Genomic DNA, 23907 nt, shown 5'->3' with positions numbered 1-23907 from the left:
CATGAAAGAAACACAAAGAAAAATGATCATTTAGGAAATTAAGTCCAGTCAGTATCCATAGAGCAACAGTATCAGAGTGAATGCTGACTTTCCCAAGTTTGATCTTGGTTGGGTTTTTTTCCCTTTTATTTTTAAAGATGCACCCCCCCCCCCTAGAAAACCCCAGAAAAAATCCAATCTCAGAAACAAACTCTGCTTAGCATCAGAAAAACACTCAAATATAAGTACCAAGTATAACATGTTTTGTACTCCGTAGGGCAACAAATTCATTGAAACAGCTGATGCACAGAGCATAAAAAGTAGCAGATGTGATCTGGGAGGCACCACATGTGTGGCAGCTGTCACAGGAAAGTGTGTTGTGAGCAAAGATGGCGTCTGCTGTGTAGAGGCTTCTTAACAAGCAGAAGGAGATGAGCATGGAGAAGACGACTGTAGTGATGCACGGAGGAAGCAATAAAGAATCTCTGCCCCTCGCACTGTTTTCAGTGTCTCCCATCTTAAACCAAAATCAGCCCGAGCAAGGAAGATGAATAAGCAACAACAAACATTTGCACATTCAGACACTGAATTCACTCAAACATTGTACAACAACCACCAAAAGACAGATTTTGACTTAAATTTGCATTTCTAAAATTATGTTACCTTTAACCTTCAAAATGTCAAAACTGAGTGGCCACTTGATTAGTTACACCACTGGTTGTTCATACAAATATCTAATCAGACAAACACATGGCAGGAACTTAGTGCATTTAACCATGTAGAAATGGCCGAGACGACCTCCTGAAATTCAATATGAGCATCAGAACAGGGAAGAAAGATGATTTAAGAGACTTTGAACATGACACGGTTGTTGCTGCCAGATCTGATGAGTCTTAATTTCTGCTGCAACACCCAGAGGGCAGTGTCAGAATTTAGTGTAAACAGCATGAAAACATTGATCCATCTTGCCTTGTATCCAAGTTTCAAGTTCTTGGGACACTTTGGGCTCCTTAGTGCTAACTGAGCACCGCTAAAACACCACAGCCAAGTATTGTAGCTGACCATCTCCGTCCATTTATGACCACAGTGTACTCATCTTCTGATGGCTGTTCCAACAAGACAACGAGCCACGCCCCAAAGCTCAAATGACTTGAAAATAACAAGTTATTTGTACTTCTTGGCCTCCACGGTTACCAGATCTCAATCCAGTTGAGCACTTCTGGTATGTGGTGGAACAGGAGATTTGCATCATGGATGTGTAGCTGACAAAGCTACAGAAACTGTAATGCTATCATGCAAATTTTGCAGCACCTTGATGAACCTATGCAACTAAGAATAAGGCAAAAGGGCTTCTAAACTGATACTGGCAAGGTGTAACTAATAAAGTGGCCAGTCACTATATGAACTTCCTGGAGCCCAAGAGGATGCCTTTAAATTAGGGACTTGGCTGGCTAACATCATTAATCTAAAACAGAGAATATCCGTCAATTTCAGTATCTCACAATAGCTGTCATTCTTTTTCCTGCCACTCAACTATCGTTTATTACTGAATTGACATGTCAGTACAGCTTGTTTGTTTTTTTACAACAACTCAATTGAGTCTCAAATCTAATGTCTGTAAGATTATTGCCAATTTAACCTATTTAAATTTCTGTTTGGCTGCCAGAAGCTAAATCACACCACTGTGTCACGTTCTCTAAACGGCTCCCTCGCTTCCTTGAAAACACATTATTAAGCTTCTGTTTCAAAACTTGCTCTGTTTTTGAATGGCAATTATTCACACTTGGACATAAATAACTCCTTGTAAAACCTCCTCTAATTTCCATGATTTATGCTCACAGATAAGCCCATTAAGTGAGGTGATCAGCAAGCTAAACTGCCTGAATGTGAGGCATTTCAATTATGCAGGAAATCACGTTAAGAAAAAAGGTTGCTCTGCCTCTTTACACTATCCTACAAAAATGGTAGCAGTTAATGAGATTGCCTTAATTGAGTCAGCGGGGAATAGGGGAGTGTTACAGTCTTAAAACCCCTTCTAATCTGGCGTCAAGGAGACAAAACTTGTAGAAAGAAAAACGACACTACCTTTTCGGATATACAGTGTATACCTAAAATAATGGATGAAATTTTAAGCCATAAAATGTATCAGTCTTGCTTCTTTTATTTATTTTTTGGCAAGTTTATCCAAAACTTAAAGGACCTCCATGTTAAATGTGATTTATTTTGTGCTTCAGCACAATGCACTTACGGCTGAAATGGGATAAAGTGCTGCTTATCCTCGTCGTCCATTTTGCCTGTTATGATGTCAGTGACATCCATTACTGTGGAAAAAGGAGAGAGGTGGGGGTTAAAACGTTCTCAAGGCCTGCAGAGTGTAGCGTGGCTATGAAAGAGATCCAGAAAACTGCATGGTGGGCCACATCAGGGGGTAAAAGCTGTCTCAGCCAATGTTGGGATTTTCTTTGATGAGCACTAATTAAGTCAGAGGCTGAGCTGTGAGGAGAAAATCTGAGTAGTGGTTACGATGTGCACAAGCCTTTTGAAGCTTAAAACAAACAATGATTAAATATGAAATGAAGTTTCTTTAAATAGCTGTTACAGCGAAATGAACAGGAAGATCATAAGGTGACATAGCATACGGCTTTGAGTAGAGTTATCACAATATGTCAATAAGATACCACCGCAAGGATGCGAGTAGCAGCCTCATGGTGTAATATTAAACAGAATTATGTTAGATGCTAGAATGATGAGTCCTTCTTTACAACAAGACGCATGATTATTATTTTTTTTTTTTCCAGTTTGCTTTGTTTGCGCGTTTGAATGCAGGCATTTGAGTCGGAAAAACCTGACAGCAGAGCTTGCCGACGAAACAGGAAATGCATTCTCAAGTCTGTCTGTTGGACAGACCAACTAAAGATAACACAAACATAAAAATGACACTGACGCCAAAGTTTACAGCAGGTCATCTTAGCTGTGTGAGAGTCAGCAAACCTTTATAATTGTGCCTAAAAAAAGAGCGAATCTCAAAAAGCGTTCCATCACGCTGTGTACAGCGGCAAATAATGATGATGTCTAAAGATAGGCCATCATAAATCAGGCTGTCATTTACCTTCCCCTCAAGTGGCACTGGAAAAAGGAAAAAAAAAAGACACCAAGAGAGGGGCGTAATTTTCTCTGTTGGATAACTGTGGGCAAAATGGCAATCTAATTAGTTTACGATACGCCTGGCAGCTTGCCAACAGGCAATAAATCAAAACTTTCTCTCTCTCTCCCCCCCCCCCCCCCCCCTTTCATTTAGCTGGAAACCTCTCAATTTTACCCAAATATATTTACTCAGCCACGCAAGGCACAATACTTACTTTTACCACAATGCAAAACAAGAACTGGTACACATTATGATATTCAAGCAAAGCCGGGGCTCTATACAGAGCAGCTTATTTCACGCAGATCTTTAGAACAATAGATTATCATGAAGTCTCCGTGCTGTCTTCTGTACCTGCCACTCCAAAGGGTCTTCTCAGACCTGACGTCAGCTTCTTGGTGTTGTTGTCTCGTAGCTCCATCCGTCCAACTCTTACAATCTGACACACGAAGCTGATCTTTTCTCTCTTCAGATCTTCGCTACCCAAGTCCTGAAGAGGTGTAAAGGAGAAAAAAAGTTCTAACAAAGCGCCTTAGAGTCACTACAAATCCCGGGCCGTTTCAATCAGATTGTACAACATAGGGATGAAAATCCTCTGGAAAACACAATTGGATTTAAAGCCCCATCTGACAGCAGCCTTTATCTGATCGATTAATAGCACTTTCTGCGGTGAAAATGAGTTTACGTAAAAGCCAAACATTTTACCGCAAATTGCTTCAGCAACATATGTGATTGTGTCCACAGATTCATTTTTCCAAACCTTGGAAAGTCCTCCCAGTGGGCTCACACTGACCCTTCTGCCCTTGGGCGTCCATCAGATAGAGGTCTTAGTAAATACATACAGAAAGCTGGGCTCTTTCTGAGAGAGCTTAACAAATACAGGCTCTGCAAACAGGCTCGCACGTGCTTCGTAACATGGCTGAATAAACAGTGAACTACAGGCGAGTGTGCGCACACTATAATCACATGCATTTACACATCCAAACACTCACTGTGAAGACTGCCCGCAGATTATGAAGCTGGTCGATGTCTTTTACTAGGCCACAGCTTGACCATTTTACCAAGTAGTTTTCACTGTAAGGGAGAGACGTCAGGGGGGAGGAGCATGACGTTCACAGGTGAAACAAAAACAATACAGTGAATTCAGACACCGAGATTAACAGCATTAACATCAGTTTCCTTCAGAGCTACAGAACCTTGAATGTTAATCCAGACATTAGTCTGCTTGACTAATGCTGGAGGCATATGTAACACTCCTCAGCTGAGCAGCTCAACACAATAATTTGCTGTCACAATCCTGAAGCGTGAATAAATGAAAGGGTTTACCTGATGAACTTGGACTCCACTGGGTCGTAAAGCGACATGAGCACCTCTGCATCTTCGCCAATCTTACACACCACATTCTTCAGAGTCACAAAGAGGGCGAAAGCTGGCGTGGAAGCGAACTTTGCTTGCCTCGTCAGATCAATATTCTGCTTCTGAGACTGAGAAACAGAGAAACGGAGGGGAATCAGCAGTATCACACGTTGTTCATGCGCAGCAGTGTATTGAGAGAGAAACAGTGCTGATGCCAGCTGTACATTGGATTAAGACTAGCCACTGTGGTTGGTTTTTGTTTTTTTACACACACACAAAAAAAAATCTAACAAGTTAAAAAGCTCCTAATATCTTTCACATTGAATAAAGAGGCCTTTACATTTACTTGATCTCCAGGACTGCATATACAGTAAAAGAACCTATTCCCTAGCGTCCTTCAAAAATATGCTGCGGTCACGTCATTAATATTCATCGTGTTGACCTGGACACTTTCTTATTGGCCATCCATATGCATTAAAGACCTCCAAAGGAAAGGTCACGTACGATGAGACCACATAACTGCAGGGCACTTAGTGGCTGGCACTCCCTACATACTGCAAACTGACATTCAGGTGTGGCACACCACTGATAAGCCAAGTAAAATAGATTGGGAATCTGGCACGGCTCCTGACTTTCTAAAGAAATCAAGCATTTTAGTGTACCAGGATTGGCTCAATTTGTCCTACTTTTAATCCAAAGTTGTTCAAATGCCAAAACCCCATCGCAGATTGAATCAAAGTGGTTTAGGTCATCTTTTTGGAAAACGGAATGGTAAAACAATCTGTATGGATGTGCATCAGTACAGATGGGTTAAAAAGAGGCAGTGACAGTGTTATCATACCAATGGCTGATGTGTTTAACATGTTAACCCCTTTAGTTTAGCATTTTATCATGCTATCAAAACACACACGCACACTTTAGCAATAAACACAAATCACAGGGAATGTCGCTGTAATTTGTCATTAACTGAGGTACTGGATACAGTGAAACATCCGCTTCAGGTGAACAGTCTATAGCAGCGGATTTTCACAGACCGGCCTTTAAGGTGTCGCGGATAAATACAACAAAATAAAATTATATGACCAAGACACAAACTGTGGTATTTTATAATTATAATAATAAACACAAATTCACTGTGCAATTGTGTAACTTTATTAGCAGCGTCCTCCTGAACATTGAGAGTAACATCCTCCTCTCTGCTCCTTATTGCTCTCTAATCGCTATGGTAACGCGGAAATATTCCTTTCAAAATAAGACACACAACTTCAACACGGGGAAAAAACGCAGGGGAACCGTGTTAACGATAATAACCCTAAAAACCATAAATTTCATACCCAAGCATCAACTCTCGCGGCCCAGTACCGAACGACTCACGCCTGGGGGTTGGGGACCGCTGGTCTAAGGCACACAAAAACTACTGGTAACTGAATCAGTAAAGATTATCTAGTAGTTGAGACTGGACCAAAGGGGTGTACCATGGAAGCTAAAGTCACATCACCACTAATCTTAGCCATTTCGTGGCTAAAATTACAGATATTATTTTGGATGAAGAATGGCAGATATTATTGCAGAAGACCAGCTCATCATCTTTTACAGTGACATAAAAAAGTAAGTAATAAAAAGAAAGATTGAAACAGCTGTGCCCAAACTGCACAGAAAACCAAACAACTTTTGTCAGATGTCCTTACTGTGGAAATCTGTGATTACCCTTCTTGTTTTTATTTCTTTTTTAATGCAAACACTATAATCGTGCTTGATTGACCAGCTGAGATTCGATGACGCAGAAGGAACAAGATCATGATGTGATCTGTGTTCATTCACACTGTGCGCTAATGGGCATTTGCTAAGCTTTAATATAGTATCTGGATAATAGAGCTGTCCCAAATACCATATTCTGGGCCTTGGAGGTTCAGTAGTGCTGAACAAGAACAATAATAATCATTAGGAGTTGCTAAATGAGACTTAACTAGAGATACTGGTGCTGTGCTTTGATTTCTGCTGATATCAGAAGCGGGACAGCTAAACTACATACCAACAAAAGTGTTTTGTTTTTTTTAAACTCCCTGGATTTGTTATATTTGCTAGCCACTTAAAAAAATAGCTGCTGCTGGTTTATGAAAAGTCACAAAGTTGGCAACAGTAAATTTCAGAATCGAAAAACTTGCAAATTAAATGTCTTTCCAACAAGCAAATAACAGTAATATATTCAGTTTTTCTCTCTACTGAGTTTGTCTGTTTACCTTCTCCTCTTGGATCCGGTCCTCAATTTGTTTGGAAGCTGCCTCGTGTGCCCTGAACAGGCTGATGGTGCTGGTGAGCTCTGGGTCCAGTATGTTCCCATCTTTGTCTCTGACCACCAGATCAAGATCCAGGTACCTTGCATAAATAGAGGGTAGAGTTAACAAGCGCTCAGACCCACCAAGACAGTGTGCATTTGTCAGAAAGGAAACAACACATTTTATTTATAAACATGTACTCCTGTCACCTTATTTCCTGCCCAAATTCTACTTCATATTCATAACCTCGGCTCCACTGTTTTCTTTCGAAACCTATCTTTCTGCTATGCAGGGGAGCCAGAAAAAACAACAGTATATGTCTACATATACTCAGTGCTGCATTTCATCAGCTGATCACTACTTGCTTCTGAGGGAAAATTCATTTCTCTACCTGGCCAAAGGTTCAAAATTTCATCACAGGAGCAGAAAAGAGCTTCACGATTTTCATTTCCAACTGATTTTCTAGGCCCACTGCAGATAGTGCAAGAGCTGTCATTTCATGATGGAATACAGTGCAGTTTGCTGAAGCTAAACCCCATCAGTTTGTTCTCAAGCTAAGTGATGACCTGTCATTTTCTATTGACTGACACTGCTGACCTCTTCCAACAAGACTTGTTTTTTCCGGATAGATTTGAGGATAAAGGGATATAAGCCATAGGGAGAGAAGGAAAAATATAAAACACTCTCACAGCTGAAGACTCACTTGTTGCCATAGTCTATCTTGGAGGTGACTTTCTGTTTGAGCTCACTCAGCTCGTCCTGTGGGAGGGTGCCGGACAGAATCTGTGAACGCCATTCGATGAGGTCGTAGATCATGTCACGGACACAGTTGAACATCTCACGCTTGTCTCCCTGTTAGGCAGAACAACAATGTACAGCTTAGACACATTAGGAAAAGCTAAGAAAAAAAGTTTGAACTCTAGTAGAAACTTGCACCTCAGTTTTTGGCTATAATGTGGTGATAAGCACCAGCCAGGGCAGGGAAGATGATGACTTAATAAAAACCTTTTTTGTGTATCCGCAATGTTTGTTGAAAGTGTGTCTCTACACTTTTGATATACTTATTTTAGTTTAAATGTAACTTTTATTTATTAAAGAAGTCATGTAAAGACTGTATATATAAGATGGATGTAGCTTCCAGGCATAAAAAGTGAAGCAAATGTAATGACCACTAGAGGGCGACTCCCATGGTTGTAAAACAGGGGTGTCCAAACTCCGATCCATTTTTAATTGGCCCGCAAATAATTTTATAAATAGAATAGAATATGGCCCGCACTTCAACTTTTGCTTAAGTGTATTGCACTTCTTAGTTTTAACACCAGGGGGAGCTACTGTTGATCAAGGCAGTTGCTCCACCAAAAAGGACAATCACAGAAGAAATGTACCCCAAGTTACTAAACATGGCAGAACCAAAGAAGCGAAAGGTAGAAAGTGAATGCAGAAAATTTCAGACACGGTGGGAGAGCGAATATTTCTTCAAAGAATTCAAGGGGAAGTGTGTCTGTTTGATCTGCACTGAAACTGTGGCAGTTATGAAAGAGTATAATGTACGACGTCATTATGAAACCAAACATCAGGCCTATGCATCCTACACTGGTGCTGAGCGAGAGGAGAAATTAAAGCACAGGGTAGCTCTCCTGCGTGGTCAGCAACAGTATTTTTTTCGTGCTCAAAAGGTCCAGGAAAAGGCTACAATAGCCAGCTATGAGGTCGCCCAACTCATCGCAAGACATGGCAAGCCTTTTTCAGATGGAGACCTCATAAAACACTGCCTCGTTAAAGTCACCGAAATAATGTGCCCGGAAAAAGTGCAGGACTTCAACAACGTCAGCATGTCCAGAGATACGGTTGTGCAACGCATTGAAGACTCGTCAGCCAACATTAAACTGCAACTGTCTGATAAAGCTGTGCTTTTGATTTTTACACCATCGCATGCGATGAGAGCACCGATGCCACAGACGCCGCACAGCTGCTATTTTTTTGCGGGGAGTGGACGAGAGCACGAGCGCTTTAGGTGAGTAAAAACATATATTCCACAGTACCCGTGTGTTAATGTGCAGGTACACATGCTTCAAATATCAATAATGCGCATCAATTCTGTCACTACCGTGCTTTTGCGCACAACTTTCTTATATGCGCTTTTCTTGTTAACACACAGAGTACACACCGCTGTGCACAGCGCACGCACATGTAGTCAGCTGATCTCATCTGATGCAGATTTGCTCCTTGATCAAGTGACATTTGTCCGGATTTTTGGCACGAGTGGCATACGATCAGCACCGCAGCTGGATGGCCCGATTTACATACCCAGCGCAGCTGCTACTCACCAGAATAATTTACTAAAATATATGCACTCCTGTTATTAAGTCCAGTTCAGTCTGTTAATGTTGATAACGGTTTCAAACGAACGTTAATAGGTGTGTTGCTAAGCCTAATAACTTAAATAACAAACTTGAAATGTACCCGTCCCATTTTCCCCTTTGTTGTTTTTTCTCTGTGCTGTAAATCTTCTGTCTAAGAAGAAATCTGAGGCTGCTGTTCTGAGAATGAGCTACCAAAGCTTTTTCTGAATAAATCAATAAAGATCCATTTATGGAAAGCTGTGATGAAGGCAGTTTCGTCTTTAATTATATTCAACAATATAACATATTTGACCACTTTTAAGTGATTTTTCTAACTTTAATACACTAAAGTTAAGGTTATATACCTAATTTCTAGTAAGTGGCCCAGCCCCTCCTATATTTTTATGTATGTGGCCCTCAGTGAAAAAAGTTTGGACACCCCTGTTGTAAAACAACACCGATTTTATAGAAGTCTGTGGAAGGATAGCCCTGCCCTGTCTATCGCCCTAGTAAACAGTTTCAAGATTAGTTTATGGACTGAATCGGTTTAGATTCATGTTGAATATACAACATCACTTCACCCTATAAGTTATAGCCCTCACTCGTGCCTAGGAACACGATAACATTTAATGTTTCACACCATGTGATAAGTTGCTAGCATCTGAGCACTCAGCATCCCTCAATTTTTCAGTTAAATGCACACTTCAGTCGTCATGTCCAGTTTTAAAACAGCAAGATAACAAGAAACTGCTGAATGTTCCCCTGGCAACCACACAAAGTTCTTGTGACCTACGGCGACTGCTAAATGACGAAATTCTAAGTGCAATTTGCTAGGGGGTTGGTGTTGGGGAAATACACTTTTTTTTCTTAGTAGGGGTCACCTACTGGCCTCTAGGTCTGTGTGGCTGGGGATTTATTGGTACCAAGCAAACTGCTGTGTTTATGGCTTCATAACAGGGCTTTGCTAACCAATAGGTGACGGCACAGTGGCTCCATTTTTCTTTTATAGTCTTATACTTTTATGTTTTTCTCTTACCCATTTTCTTTTATTTCTATAGATACAAGTGAGTCCAGGTAAGCTGGTTACAAGCAAAAATCTGTTAAAGCCACTGAGTCAGCATAAAATAATAGATTTTTTGTATTTTACAGGAAATCCTCCAAATAGTATTTACCAATAAACATGAAAATATGACAAAAAACAATTGGTGAAATAGAAATAAACACAAAAAAGGGCAAATAAACCATAAAATAATGCACATTATCATTTTATTAATGTGTGTGTGTTTCCACTGGAGGAGCAAAGGTTGGCTTACCACATATAAGTCCCTCCATATTGTAGCCCACTCCCGCAGTGTCGTGGTAACCTCTTGAACCAAGGGCAGCTCAGTGGGAATGACTGTCTCCTTTTGCCTGCAGTGACAAAGAATTATTTTATTTTATTTATTTATTTTTTTTACAGTGATTGTGTCCCGTCTGCCCTTTCCTCTCCACATTAAGGCCAGGATTATACTCCCTTACACACAAAGAGAGCTGCAGATAGCATGGACAAGTAGGTATTCTTGTTATATTACTCCATTCTGCTCGGAGTTCTCTTGGAAGTTCTCTCTCTCAGTTAGCTGTATTGTAGCAGCTGTAACAGGTGGATAAATCCACACAGTCACGTCATCACTTGGACCCAAGTAGACCATTAAATAGTCAAGGACGCACAAAGTATAACATAGGTATAAGATTCATAAACGGACAAGTTGTGTGAGAAGAAGAGAGATTTCAGCGTCGAGCGTAATCATCACATATATGTTCCTTATACTATATCAGTAAAATCCAACTATTAAAAACATATCAGTGCCTAAAGATTCTCAATTTAATTCAAAGATTCTGAAGTTTGGGTTTCATCTTTGTGTTGTGCTGGTGAAATCAAAGAAGACAGACCAAAACAAAAACAGCGCCGCAAGTTGTGCCAAAGCGAACACACATGTCACATCACATCAAGCGCAGACCTTTCCACTGAAACAACCTCCGAGGGTGTCTACAAACAACTTGCACTTTATCTAGTCCCTAATTTTCTCAGCAGATCTATCAACTAAAAAACTTGTTATGTACTTGCTTCCTGTTTGATCTCTGGTGCCATCTTTAACACTGTTTGTTGCTCCTGATAAATATAATATAATAAAGAAGCATTCAGAAATTTGACTTAGCAGTACTGACCCGCTGCCCTCGACCGTGGCCTCTTTCAGGTGTATGTAGCAAGCGGGAAATATGCCCTGGAAGAGAAAGAGATCGAAAAGAGACGTAAGTGTAAAAGCCGAAAGAGCATTTGAAGAACTGAAAAACTGAAGTTGTAAAGTTCAAATGTGTAAGTAGCAAATTTAAGTGTTTAAAATGTAGTTTTTTGCTCACCTTTTTGGATTTTCTCCTCAGCCTATAGCCTCTGTACCAGTCTAATAAGGAGAACGGTTACAAACCATGTTACACAAGGAGAAAAAAACCCTCCTAAAACAAATCACAGTTTGCTCCACTAAACATTCTTTTGTTTAAATAAAGGATGACACTAAAGAAGGAAATAACAGTTCTTCCACGATGCAAAACATCAGACCAACTCATGGGTCTGGGATTACTATCGCCTGCCTTTACAGCAACTAAATATCATTATCACACAATTGATTCTTAGAAATGTACAAAAACTTGACAGAAAAGCCGATGTCCAATGTTGTCGTGTCAGCTCCGATTAAACGTGGCATCAGTAAGCCTGTTCTCACCTTCATATGTCTCAAGTATGTGCACTGTGTCTCCGATCTGCAGTGACAGCTCCTCCTCTCCCCGGGCATCGTAGTTATAGATTGCTGGAGAAGGACGAGAGAAGACAATATAAGAGGAGGAGATATTACAGCAGGAGGAAAAAGGCAATAAAGTGTTTGGCTCCCTTGTGGCGCTAATTGTGTGCCACTGCAATGTGTAGTAGAGGCATCACACATATACTGGATGTCCACCCACACAGTCTAACACAGTGATGCTTGGGCCTGGCACCTTCAACGCTGTAATATCAACACATTTTTTTCCCACCTACTGAAAACAAACCAATAAATATGGATAATGCCAAAACAAAAATGATGACAGTAACTTTATGGTGTTCCTGATTTATATATATTTGTTTTAAACTGCTCTCAAACAACAAGAAGATGATTTATATGTTAAGAAAAATATACAGTGCTCTCAGAATTGTCTGAAAAATGACAAACATAACCTGTCAAATCATATGAATTTATAACAGAAAAAGTTGTGTTGGGTTCTACCGGTTATTATTCAGTTATGTGTAATGATTAATAAAGTAACCACCAAAGTTTGAAATGATTTGTATGATGCAACTTTAAAGAAAAAAAAATGTTAAAAGACCAAGAGAACGAATGTGGACATTTTAACACGCAGATCAAAAAGCAAATCACAGATCCTTTGAAATTTCCAACAAATCTATTGAAGTCTCCAATGCTTCCAAGAAAACAGAAAACATATGTTGTAGGGCAACAAAATAACATCAGCTTGGCAAAAGTAAATCTTCCTATCTAATGTCTATTTTATACCCAATTAGGACATTAAAGGACTCGTTTCTTGAAGTCAACCAATAGAGCGCAGGCTATTAACTCTAAAGCCACTGAATCCAGTGCCAACACACACACACACACACACACACACACACACACACACACACACACACACACACAGTCAGAGCTCCATCAACATGTCAAGGTCAAATTATAAAGACAATAAAATCCTGACTGTTGACACTTGTTCTCTCATTCAGTGAGCAGTAAACAATATGTCACTGTCAAACAGCCAAGCCCAGCACCTGTCTGTCTAAGAGTGCACAATTGCCCCCCACCCCCCCACACACAGACACACTGCATTAAAAATTAAACTGACAGGGGCTGTGGAGACACATGTTTGTGTGCATCTATAGGCACGTGTGCATGTCCTGCTGAGAGCAGGCACACCGAGGTGCTTCAACAAAGGTTTCCAGAGGTGAGTGACTGCTTAATTAAAATAGACCCTCACTGCAGGCACTGGAGCCTTCCCAGCATGCCGATGGTGAAGCAAGTGAATCAACCATTTCCTTTCTCAATTACCTGCCATCTGAAGAGTTCACTGTACTTCATTAAACTATCACACAGCATTTTAGCTCTTTTTATGTTGAAAAACAGTCAGTTAGCAATTTAAATACTTCTGGAAAGTCCAGGTCATTTTCAGATAATTTGCAATTAATGATAACTGTGATATTATTGGGATTTTTTATTCTGTATAAGGTAAAAGCATTAAAGAACACAATTAGTGATTTATGCCAGATCATAGTTACAAAGCAGCTTTGATTATGCAAAGTTCAAATTAGCAGTATGTGTGTCAGCTAGAATATAAGTCGGAACATTTTATAACAATCCCCTTGGTCCTGTCCTATTCTGTCACATGTTTTCCCTACCTGCTGGATCTATGACACCTTTCAAAGCTGGATCTCCACCTGCTTTGGAAGGCACTCTAACCCCACTGTCTTGGACCGAAGCTGGCTGGAGATGCGTATCCGCTTTATTGCCACTCAAACCAGCTTCTCACTTAATTGTCAGGATGTGATATTCGTTACTGAGGCTGGTGATTATATTGTTCAGCTATTCATTTGTCACAAAGCACATGGCAAATAAAATATCTGCAGAGAAGCAACGAATACTCTAAACGTGTGAAAAGCACTGAGGTAATGTGGCAGAGAAAATGACAAATTCAGACGTTCAGCATGTGCACGCAGCCTTAATCGTTACAGTGCATGCAGTAAAGAACCTCACTGCATCTAGAGGGCATAAAAACGCATGTGTACCCATTTGATTCAGGCCTGTGTGTATTTGCATGTACACGTGCATATCCACGGTGCATTTTGCGCATCCCAGAACAATCCAACGAGTCCACTGAATCTACCAGAACATGACCCATGGGCTGACAATGGAGCAACAAAGGCCCTAGGAAATGAATTCAATGGTACCACACTGAGATACAAAAGGCACCAAGAGGCCTAGAAAGCAACAAAACCTCAAAAAGGGAGGTGGGATTAATCTGTGTCGAGGCATCACAGAGTAGCCCAGTCACTCCGCATGCACTGCGCGCTCAATTAAACTATCATTAAGAGTAGCTGGAAACGTCTGTAAAGCCATCAACTGCATATGTATGTTTGTTTAAAACTAGGCGAGAGGGCCAGCTGATTCAGCACGAGCAGCAGGTGATCCGAGGGAGAAACAAGACACGAACCGCTCCAATAAAAAGATAAAGCATGACATTTTATCAGTAAATGAGAACTCTATAATCAGTGCCAATGAGACAAGTTTAATAGAGTTTAGAGAGTTGGCAAAATCGTCACTGGGCAAGAGGTACAATTGTAAAATGAACACAAACAACACCCTGGGAAGATGCTGACTGAGTGACGACCATCAAACTCTGACATGAGAGAAGATGGTGCAATTGAGCAGAGAAACTAAAATGCTTCTTGTCACGTGAGGATTGGGGGGGGGGGGGGCGGCTAAATGACAGCTCTGATTACTCATAAACCTGTATTTGCATACTCGAGTAATCTGATGTCAATTAGGAAGCAGTGAGGAAGAGAAAATCCATCAGAGGAAGAAGACGAAGAGGATGGGGAAGTGGACCGTATTCTCCCTAGAGTGTGGCATGCAAATGATTTTCTGGGAACGGGATAAACAGTAGCATCATTTGGACGGGGCTCATTACCATACATAACGTTGTGCATAAGGCTGTGCAAACTCGGAGAACGTTATCATCATAGGAAACAAGTGAGGAATCAGATTACAGAACTCTCCACTTAGCCAGCAGTCTACGCCCTCTACACAATTATAAGCAGCATCGTCTAAAATTTGGACTGATTGTAATTCTACACTTTGGACTCACTAATAACTGGCACTAATCCACGTGAAGCACAACATACCATTACACTCAAACGATAACACAGTATGCTGAGGAAGGAGGGGTTTGAAAGGAGAGGGGAAAGGAAGTGCACGGAAAAGTGGGAAGAGACTGAGCCTCTTGATGTTTTGAGTAAAATCCCCATGGGCTGTAAGCCCACAGAGAGAGACAGCCAGGAAGTCCCAGACAACAGAGAAAGACAAGTGTGGAGCATAAGGCAGCTCTCAGCACCGGAAGGGCTTGGATTATACAGCACTGGAGTCAATGTGCAACTTCAGAATAAAAAGGCCCCCAGGAACTTATCCAATTTTTGTAACATAATTAGGGTTAAACTGCCATTAGTTTGTGTAAAGTAAAAGAAAATGAAAACTACAATAGTAGTTTTTCATACTTAAACACAACCAAACAGGAAACAGTAAGTGCAAAAGGAAATAAATCACAGCCTTCAGGTTCCATTGTAGTAAGTTTCAGCTTCATAACATCCAGATTCGATAAACCAAATACTAAACAACTAGCAGACTTTAGTTATCATGTTACTCTCTCTCAACAATCAACTGTTAACTTCAAGGCAAGTCCCTTCCTGTGCCTTTTTGAGCATGAGAAGCCAAATAATTAGCAAAGAATGTGAAGCAAATCGTTCCAGCGAGTCGTTTTGAGTGGCAACAATGACAAACTAGGCAGGGCTCCATACTTCATTGTTTGAAACCCACTGGAACCTACTAGTGGTTGTACTTCCTTACTTTGAAAGTTTGTGTTCTCTGACAAAAGAATGCGACCTCTGTCATGTTCAAAGTGGACCTATTATTGACATTTCTAGCTCTGTATTTTTTTATTTTTGAACTTTGCTTGAGTAGCTTTACGCAATTGACAGTTAAAATAATAAGTTCATGATTGATTTCATACTGGGCCAGGGCACAGCGCCACAGTTCATCTACTGTCTGAAAGAGGACACTGTAGCTCTCTTTATGGCGCCACACCTTTACACACCTTTAAGTCATCTTCCTTTTGACTGTGTACCTCTCACTAACAGAAGGTGTTAGTGCTGCTACTGTCCAGTGACAGGGATAACAGTGGCACCTTTGCATTCACACATACATCAACAATTTAGAAACAGCAAAAACCTAACGTGTTCATCTCTCGAATGCGGGAAGCTGCCAGAACACCTGGAGAAACCTAACCCAGGCCCAGAATGGCAGGCACAAATCTCTTTACGTTTACAGCGATCACCCCAGCACCAGTGATAACATCTATCTATTAAAAAGACTTTCTATAAATACATTCAATACAAATAAAAAATGTGGACTGTGAGAAAACAATAATATACACTGAAATTGAGCATGACAATCGGGATGAATAAAGAGCACTTTAATAAGCACACAGTGGGCTAAGAATAACCTTTTCCAGGCAGCAGGACTGAATAGAGGATGATTATTATACTCCTGCCGCACTACAGGTCTCCAAGGCAAGACGGAGGAGTCAGCAGAGAGGGGTTTAACACACGCAGTCTCTGAAGGATATATATATATATATATGACCATTCCAGACTAACTGAAGTGGTCTGAATGTAAAATGACACAGCTCTTACTAGCTAAAAGCATCAGACTACATTATACATCTGACCTTATAAAGCTGATGCAACTCAAGTTTCTGTGAAGCATCACCTCAGTGCACACAATGAGACATACCAGACCTCAAATAATAATATTCAGCATCAAACGCAGCCAAATTTAAAAAGAAAATAGTCGTTCATTTGCATAAACATCAACATGTCTTATTGGTGGTGTAATAGTAATAGTTTAAAGCAAGATTTCAAATACTAGAAACTAGAAACTGGTTCAGTGTCCAACATCTTGCATACAAATTGTTTCTGTGAACACATCTTCAGAACACGGGGTGTCCTGGAGGACATGGCAGGAGCCGAAAACAAGCATGCCTTCAGATCAAGCTTGTGTAGTCATTAGTATGGGCGAGTATGATCCAAGCGAGGTGCTGTTGCAGGTGTTTGCTGTGTTTTCCCGACGAGCCCAGTTGGTGGTGAGATGCAGTCGGCTGGAGCGAGCACTGCTGCAGCAGAGATCACAGGTATTCTTCGGGGACCTGCCATGTGCTATTAAGGTAACGGGGAGAGCACCAGTCTGGGGGAAGGGGCCGAGGACCAGGCCTTTGTACTGCATTTCTGGAACACCTGTGGACTTCATCCGGCAGCTCCTCTGTCTGATTTCACCAAGGCTGACAATAATACACACTAAAGGAAGCGGTTGTTCTAAGTAGTGACTTAGAGCATACAAATGAGTCTCAATCTAGTACCAAATGTGCAAATAACTCTAAATAACAAAAGTAAAAATGGCTCAAAGGCAGTTTTCGTGTGAACAGAATAGCATTTAAGTTTTCATTACATTTTAGCCAGAAGAATTTATTATTTATACGCTCGAGCATTTCCATTTCCATCTTCACAGCACGTTGCCTTGACTGTTTTGTTTTTTGAAACCTGCTTCATTTACATCTGTTTACTAGTTTCCCAATCTTTGACTTTTCTTGGCAAGTTACTGCCACTTTTAAAATTAGAGAAAAATGAAAAGTCAGTGGGAGGAATTTGAACCGTGTTTACATGTACATACTTGTATACACATGGTGCAAAAACAAAGCCTCCTTCTAGCATTCCTAAATTCACTTCAAGAATAACACAAAAATTCTGAATGTATTTATCTCTCATAAATGTCTACGCTCAATATCTTCAGTTCATGGGTGTATGAGTGTTTTGTCCACAACTTGTAAAAACAGTAGGAAAGGGGTTGCTCTGGCAAACTGAAGATTAAAGTGCTAACTGTAAACTTCAAGGCCCCCCCATTTCAGATCTAGCCTTCAGCCTTTGTTGCCTGGACTTACCAATCTATTCCTTCCTCTAATTTCCTCCCTATTGAGTGCATTAAAGGGAATCAAAAAAGGCCAAAAGCAAACATATATGCGACAAAATACACTGATGTTATGAAATAACAGGAAATCAAAAAGTTATTTTTAAAAAATCTGCTTCGTCTGACCGCCTTTCCAATACACAAAGATATCTATCTTGAGTAGTATAATAATAGTGAACAAACAAAAAAAACCAAAACAAAACAGGAAGTCCTAATTTGAGAGGCCACTTCTATTGGTCAACATCCTCCACTCAAATTTAGTCTCAACCAAGTCTGTGTATAAATAAATGCACATTAAGTCAAAAGGGGAATATTAACAGTATAGTCATAATGCTGAGAGCGCTCATGTATATGTTGTTTCTTTATACAAGTGTCACCTTTGCAGTAATTTAAAGCCATGCTAGTTTCTCTCCACAGCTGTTATGCTGTGCGTGAGGAAGAAGGGCTCAATCTATTGTGCACATGCAGTACAGCAGCAGAGAAACATTTCTGAGTCTGGTAGAAGTGCAGCTAGTTTGAAACTGGCAACCCTCTGGAAACCTTGTGCAGATATGACTTATAACAAATAACTAAAGCCTTATCATATAAGGGAGTCTAATAATATTTCAAGCACTAGACAATTAGAGGAATTTTCATTGAAGTGAAATAGAAACCTTTAAGTATGCTATTAAAATATACTGTAATATAGTGGGATTTGGCTGAGGTAGTGAAATGCATTCGGTCTCTCAGTGGCATACACTGAGAAAGAAGACAATCAACTATACAGCATTTTATAACAATCAAATGACAGAGAGAGAAGCTTTGTCAGTGACATACAAAGCAGGGAAAACAGGATAATTAATTTCAAGTCCCTCACTAATAGGGTTTAATAAGAGGTTTAGGCATTTAGACAGAAGCCTGATGATTCTAATTTAGGGGCAAATTCAGACAGTGATCTTAGGATTGTGAAATACCAACAAAATCACCCTGTTTTCTTTGAGCCCAATTATATACAGCAGTCATTAGGCTTCATCAGCAGTTCGAAACATAAGATAACACTGTTGTAACTAACCTGAAATGAATACAACAGCAGTTAAGCTGGGAAACAGGAAAGGCCCGGATCTTTCTCTCCGTGCTAGAGCCACATTTTTACTCCCTCTGGAAATCAACAGGAAATGCCACTTGAGATATTACTGTATCACAATAGATAGGGCCCTTCCAGTAGGCAAGAAGGAAATACTGATGCTATTTCTGACTACAGGAAGATTAACAATGCCGTGTTAAAAAGGGGGTAGCAGGAGAAACAGAACACGGTAAAAAATTGCGACGATGTACAACTGGGGAAGTGGACGGGTGTGTGGCATGAAGAGTGAAGTAAGGTGAAGGGAAGAACAATCTGAGAAAAGCACTTGTGCCAGTTTTGGATGCCAAGAGCTATAATACCTTTTGGCAGCGCTTACAACCATGTGCCCAGCTCCAACATAGGCCTTGGGGTGCAATCTAACGCAGGCTGATAACTCAGCATCCACTGCCTCTGTAGAGCCAAGTTATTCCTTTAATTGAAAATCATCTTCCCAATACAACAGGGAAAGAGCACAGCACAGCTCATTACAGGGCGCTGAGTAAAGCCTTGCACAGGGCTTCTCAACAGAGTGGTCTTTGCAACACCTCTGCAAAGCAAACCCTCCTGCCCTTTGCACATATGCCTCAGGAGCCTTTAAACGAATAATCAATAGTAGCACTTACAGGTTGTTTTTACAGCTTATCAAGGACAGTAACATCAAAAATCACTTGTTAAACAACTGTAAGAGATCACAGGATAGCAGTTATTCCATCCACTTAGCCACACTAAAGCAAAGACAGATGAAGTAAACTGGCACAATCCACAAAGTTGTTTTGTTTTTTGCACAACAAGCTATAGCTAATTGTTTCCTGCCCTGTGTTACATCTCTTGTGAAATGTATCCTGATGATGTATAATTACCTTCAAAGATTTGGAAAACGCTCTAACTGAATCATCAAGTTTATTTTCAAACCTCTTTGGCAGCAAAAAATGTGACTTCACCTCACTGACAAGCAAATGAAACAGTGCGTCACCAGATACTAGCCACTGCATCTGGGCCCGCAAACAGAGCACAAATATGCGTGACACGCAACAGGAAATGCCTACAACCTGTTCTTCACACTGTTATTTATAATCACCGGCATGAGGCTGTGCTCTGCTAAAACAGAAGTCAGAGCTCACATCAGCATAAAATCAATACAATGGGATTTCCAATAGATAATCAGAAAATCAGAACACACTAAACAACTGCTATTAACTCCTAACATCAAAACATCAACTACTCGTACAAAAAGCATTCCTGCAGAGGAGGAATATTCAAGAGGTGACTGGTGAATGAGCAGAAACTGCAGTCCTACATTCAGCTGTAGAAAGTAGAAATGCTGTACTTTAGTTCATGCGTGCTTCCGAAAATTCTATCTGCCAAATTGCTGGAAAAGATGAGCGCAATTAACTTCCAGCATAATCCACAGAACCACCAGCTCCACCCAAGGATCGGGTTTAGTCACCCAGCAGACCACTCTGCTCTGTGGTTGCAATACTTTCTAAATGAGCAGACACAGTGTACAAGTTTATTATTATTATTATTAAACAACCAGTGCTGAACAAAGTAAACCTACTTTCCAAATTCGAAAGTGTTGACTAAAATGCTCCAGATTATTTGTAAAGCTATTTGATGTACTGTATATGTGGATACGCTATAACAGGACGTCTAAAGCTTTGTTTTAAAAAAGATCATCATTAATTATGAAATTATGAACAGCTATGCTACTACGTTATTTAAATTATAAAAAGGGAGCAATTGAAGCAAAATCCGAACACAAATTCTTGTACTATGCATTGCGTATTTAAAATAGTTTGTTCTGTTGCCACATTTTCAAAACCCTGTTTTATCCACTTTCACTATCTCACTAGTTACATGGATGTTCAAAGGTGATGGCTTCACAAATGACTAAGCATGGTTGGTTTCATGAGTAGGGGAGGTATTTATAACATCACTCCAAAAAGCTTGCAGAAGCGTGGCTGTTATTTTTTTGGTCCACACACTGTATAAAGTAGAGATAAAATACAACATTTTGAGTGTTCACACATTTTACAATTACTCAGTGTGATGGATTTGACACTCGAGTTGTCGTTTTTGTCACTAAAACTTAACACTTAAAATCCTGTTGTCCTTCTGTGTGACTGACGACAGGTTCTGATTGCGCTTAGAATAAGAAGAATCACATCAATTATAGTGTATTTCTGTATTTCTGAAAAAGTCAGTAGCCTGAATATCCGAGTTCCCAGCCAGAGGTTTTCTGTGGAACACTACCTCCAGTTGGATTTCCCAATCAGATAGTTGAAGCTGCCCAAAGTATCCCAAGTTGACTGAACGTAAAGAGCAGTAAAACTGCAAAAACTTTTACTCTGTCCTGCCGCTGTTGTACATTTGTGAGTCGTAAAATAAGCCGCTGAGAAAGCGCTGACCAAGCTATGTATTAAAGTGCTGCAGCAGTGTTTTTAAGCACCAAAAAAGAAGCACTGCTCTGTTCTGCTAGGGATACCTGAATGGCTCTACCTTGCTAAGAACCATTCTCCAAATTTACTTCCAGAACATTCCAACTCGCAGGTGATGCCACTCCCAGGTGTCTGGAACGTGGCGTTAGCTCCAGAAGAAAAACTTCTCCAGATCCACCTTGGTTGCTTCCACCCCCCCGCTGCCTCGTCAGCCAGACAGGAGGAGCATCTGCAGCTATAGTGAAGCACTCGGCCTATTCAACACTGAAACCTTTTCACAATTAGCAAGAGGCAGAGAAGAAACGCTAGCCCCACTAGTGAGAGCAGCAGTGGCTCCTATTATCCTTACAGCATGAACAATGCGCTACTTGTATAATCCAGCTCCGAAAAACAAGACTCTGCAAAAGGGTTATTAACGGAAATGTTATCAATGAGAGTTTCGATGATAGCTCAGACAGTGTGGGGGGCATTACATAACAGCAGCTTTTTGGATGGCTGCTGAGGAAATAAACTGGTTGGTTGTTCTTTGCTACAAAATGGCACTATTAAGCTTTCATAAAGAAAATGAAAAGAAGCCCAATGACGCACTTTCTTTGGTCAGATGAGATAAAGATAGAATTTTTCTGATCAGATGGAGTTGGTTTGAACCTAGCGTGGGCTGCCACAGCCGATGAATGGTCCTAACAAAGCACAGAGGTAGAAATGTGATGATACTGGGCTGGCTGAGTGCAAAAGGTAAGAGCACTATGGATGTTGGATAAATATACTAGCTGACATAATAATGCCCAGTCTCCGGGAGCCTGACAGAAGAGGAATATTCCAGCAAAGCACAGTCCTAAAACCAGACAACTCCCTTAGTTCAGTAAAGGACAGCTGAAGAAAAAAAAAAAAAAAAACTGTCTTTGAAGAATGACAGAACTCCTCTCTAACTTGTATAACACTGGTATCCACCATGCAGCAGAGGTGGATGCAGTCTATCATCAAAAAATAAAGGTAAACATATAAAAAATAGACAATATAAAAGATCTGAAACTCTGTGATGAAAGGTTTATTCGGTTTTGCTGCACGTGGCTCAACACGCTCGCACGTCAAAAGCTGGCTGAAAAGTGGCCATGAACAAGAACAGGGAGACGTAGGAATAAAGAAAGATAAAACCACACGAAAAGTACAGACAGTGGCTGCGCTGGATACTTTCATTGTTTTTAACTCTCATCTGACTTCAGCACTTTGTGTGTTAAACTTTGTTCATCTTCAAAGTGCTGCAGTTGGCTGAGGAACCAAGCAAGAGAAGCCCATTGACCCGTTTCTTGCTCCAGTCTGCAAAGCTCTGTATAGACTCTGGACCAACTCGTAACCACGTTCAACTCATAAGACAGCATGAAAAGCTCGGTGCACAATAGACTGCTGCAACTGGTGTTTCCCAAAGTAGACGATGCACGACGATGTCTGTGCAATCAATGTAGTTCTTATCAATTATTGCCAAATCCGTTTTACATCACCATTCATTAAAGTTATTGCCTATCATGTTAAACGAGGTGGTCTTTGTTTTGAGTAAAATCACCTCCCTACACTAATAATCACAGTGGGAATATGTAATAAAACCACAACTATTAGAAAACCATTACAAATAAGGCAGTAAACCTCACTAAGGCTCACCATTAATGTTTTTTGTCACTTTGGTTACGAGCTACTAACATCTGCGTCTAAGGTTTTACTTCAAATACACTCAGCCGCATTTAAAATCTAGCAATTTTATTAGATTAGCGTTTCTTTCAAGCAAACTCGAGAATAAGCAGCACAATTGTTTTGTGAAAACGAGGTTTAATGTCTGGGAATAAAAAGTAGAGGAAAGAACTGGAAGTAAATGCAAGACTGTCAGCTCAGTTTGTGTTGAGTATTCTTAACATCTGACCACTCTAGCCCAGGCTTTATCCTGCCAGAATGTAGAGCTCGCAGTTGAGCCGAGGATGTGCCAGCCTACCAGTGGGTGAGCTGACACTCAATGACCTGTCTGTTTCAGAGGGTCAAGCATGGGCTAAAAGGATCAGCTCCCTGAGAGAACTCACTTGCCTGCATCTCAAAAGACAGTGTTTATCTTAAGCTTCTAAGTTAACCACATACAACATACAAGCTGTTCAAGTCTCATAAGCTAAAGCACATTCTCCACTTAACATATTTATCTTACCTAAATAACTTCCTCAGAGTGAAGTCTTCGAGTGATTACAGTGTATTGGCTTTGAGACTTGTAATCCCAGACGCTGGGATTCATTCATGGTGAAAATCACAATGCTCAGCATCTCCGATGCTATCGTGGTTATAAAAAATGTTAGCATTAATGTCAGCTGCAGTTCATATTAATGTTGCATTTGTCACCTTTAAAACGTCCCGCGGGTGGTTTTGCAGGCTTCTAATGG

At 40.5% G+C, this 23907-nt stretch overlaps 1 protein-coding gene across 2 annotated transcripts in view; it reads right to left on the bottom strand.

Annotated features, from left to right (window-relative positions):
• The window catches only part of dock1 (dedicator of cytokinesis 1), a 204070-nt gene that overhangs the window by 167715 nt on the left and 12448 nt on the right, over positions 1-23907 (bottom strand). For both annotated transcript variants that reach the window (XM_085416710.1, XM_085416711.1), the window contains exons 2-11: positions 11852-11935; positions 11493-11533; positions 11301-11356; positions 10409-10505; positions 7457-7605; positions 6718-6853; positions 4448-4605; positions 4114-4195; positions 3476-3611; positions 2228-2300 (exon numbers count right to left, since the gene is read on the bottom strand). In XM_085416710.1, coding sequence (XP_085272836.1) covers positions 2228-2300; positions 3476-3611; positions 4114-4195; positions 4448-4605; positions 6718-6853; positions 7457-7605; positions 10409-10505; positions 11301-11356; positions 11493-11533; positions 11852-11935 — 1012 coding nt within the window. The remainder of the gene's footprint in view (positions 1-2227; positions 2301-3475; positions 3612-4113; positions 4196-4447; positions 4606-6717; positions 6854-7456; positions 7606-10408; positions 10506-11300; positions 11357-11492; positions 11534-11851; positions 11936-23907) is intronic.

Source organism: Rhamphochromis longiceps, linkage group LG8 (genome assembly GCF_057381845.1).
Source record: "Rhamphochromis longiceps isolate RC_006_pf linkage group LG8, R_longiceps_female_GT1.1, whole genome shotgun sequence".
NCBI classification, from domain to species: domain Eukaryota; kingdom Metazoa; phylum Chordata; class Actinopteri; order Cichliformes; family Cichlidae; genus Rhamphochromis; species Rhamphochromis longiceps.
The sequence above is the reverse complement of the archived record's forward strand: the minus strand, read 5'-3'. Positions and strand labels throughout refer to the sequence as shown.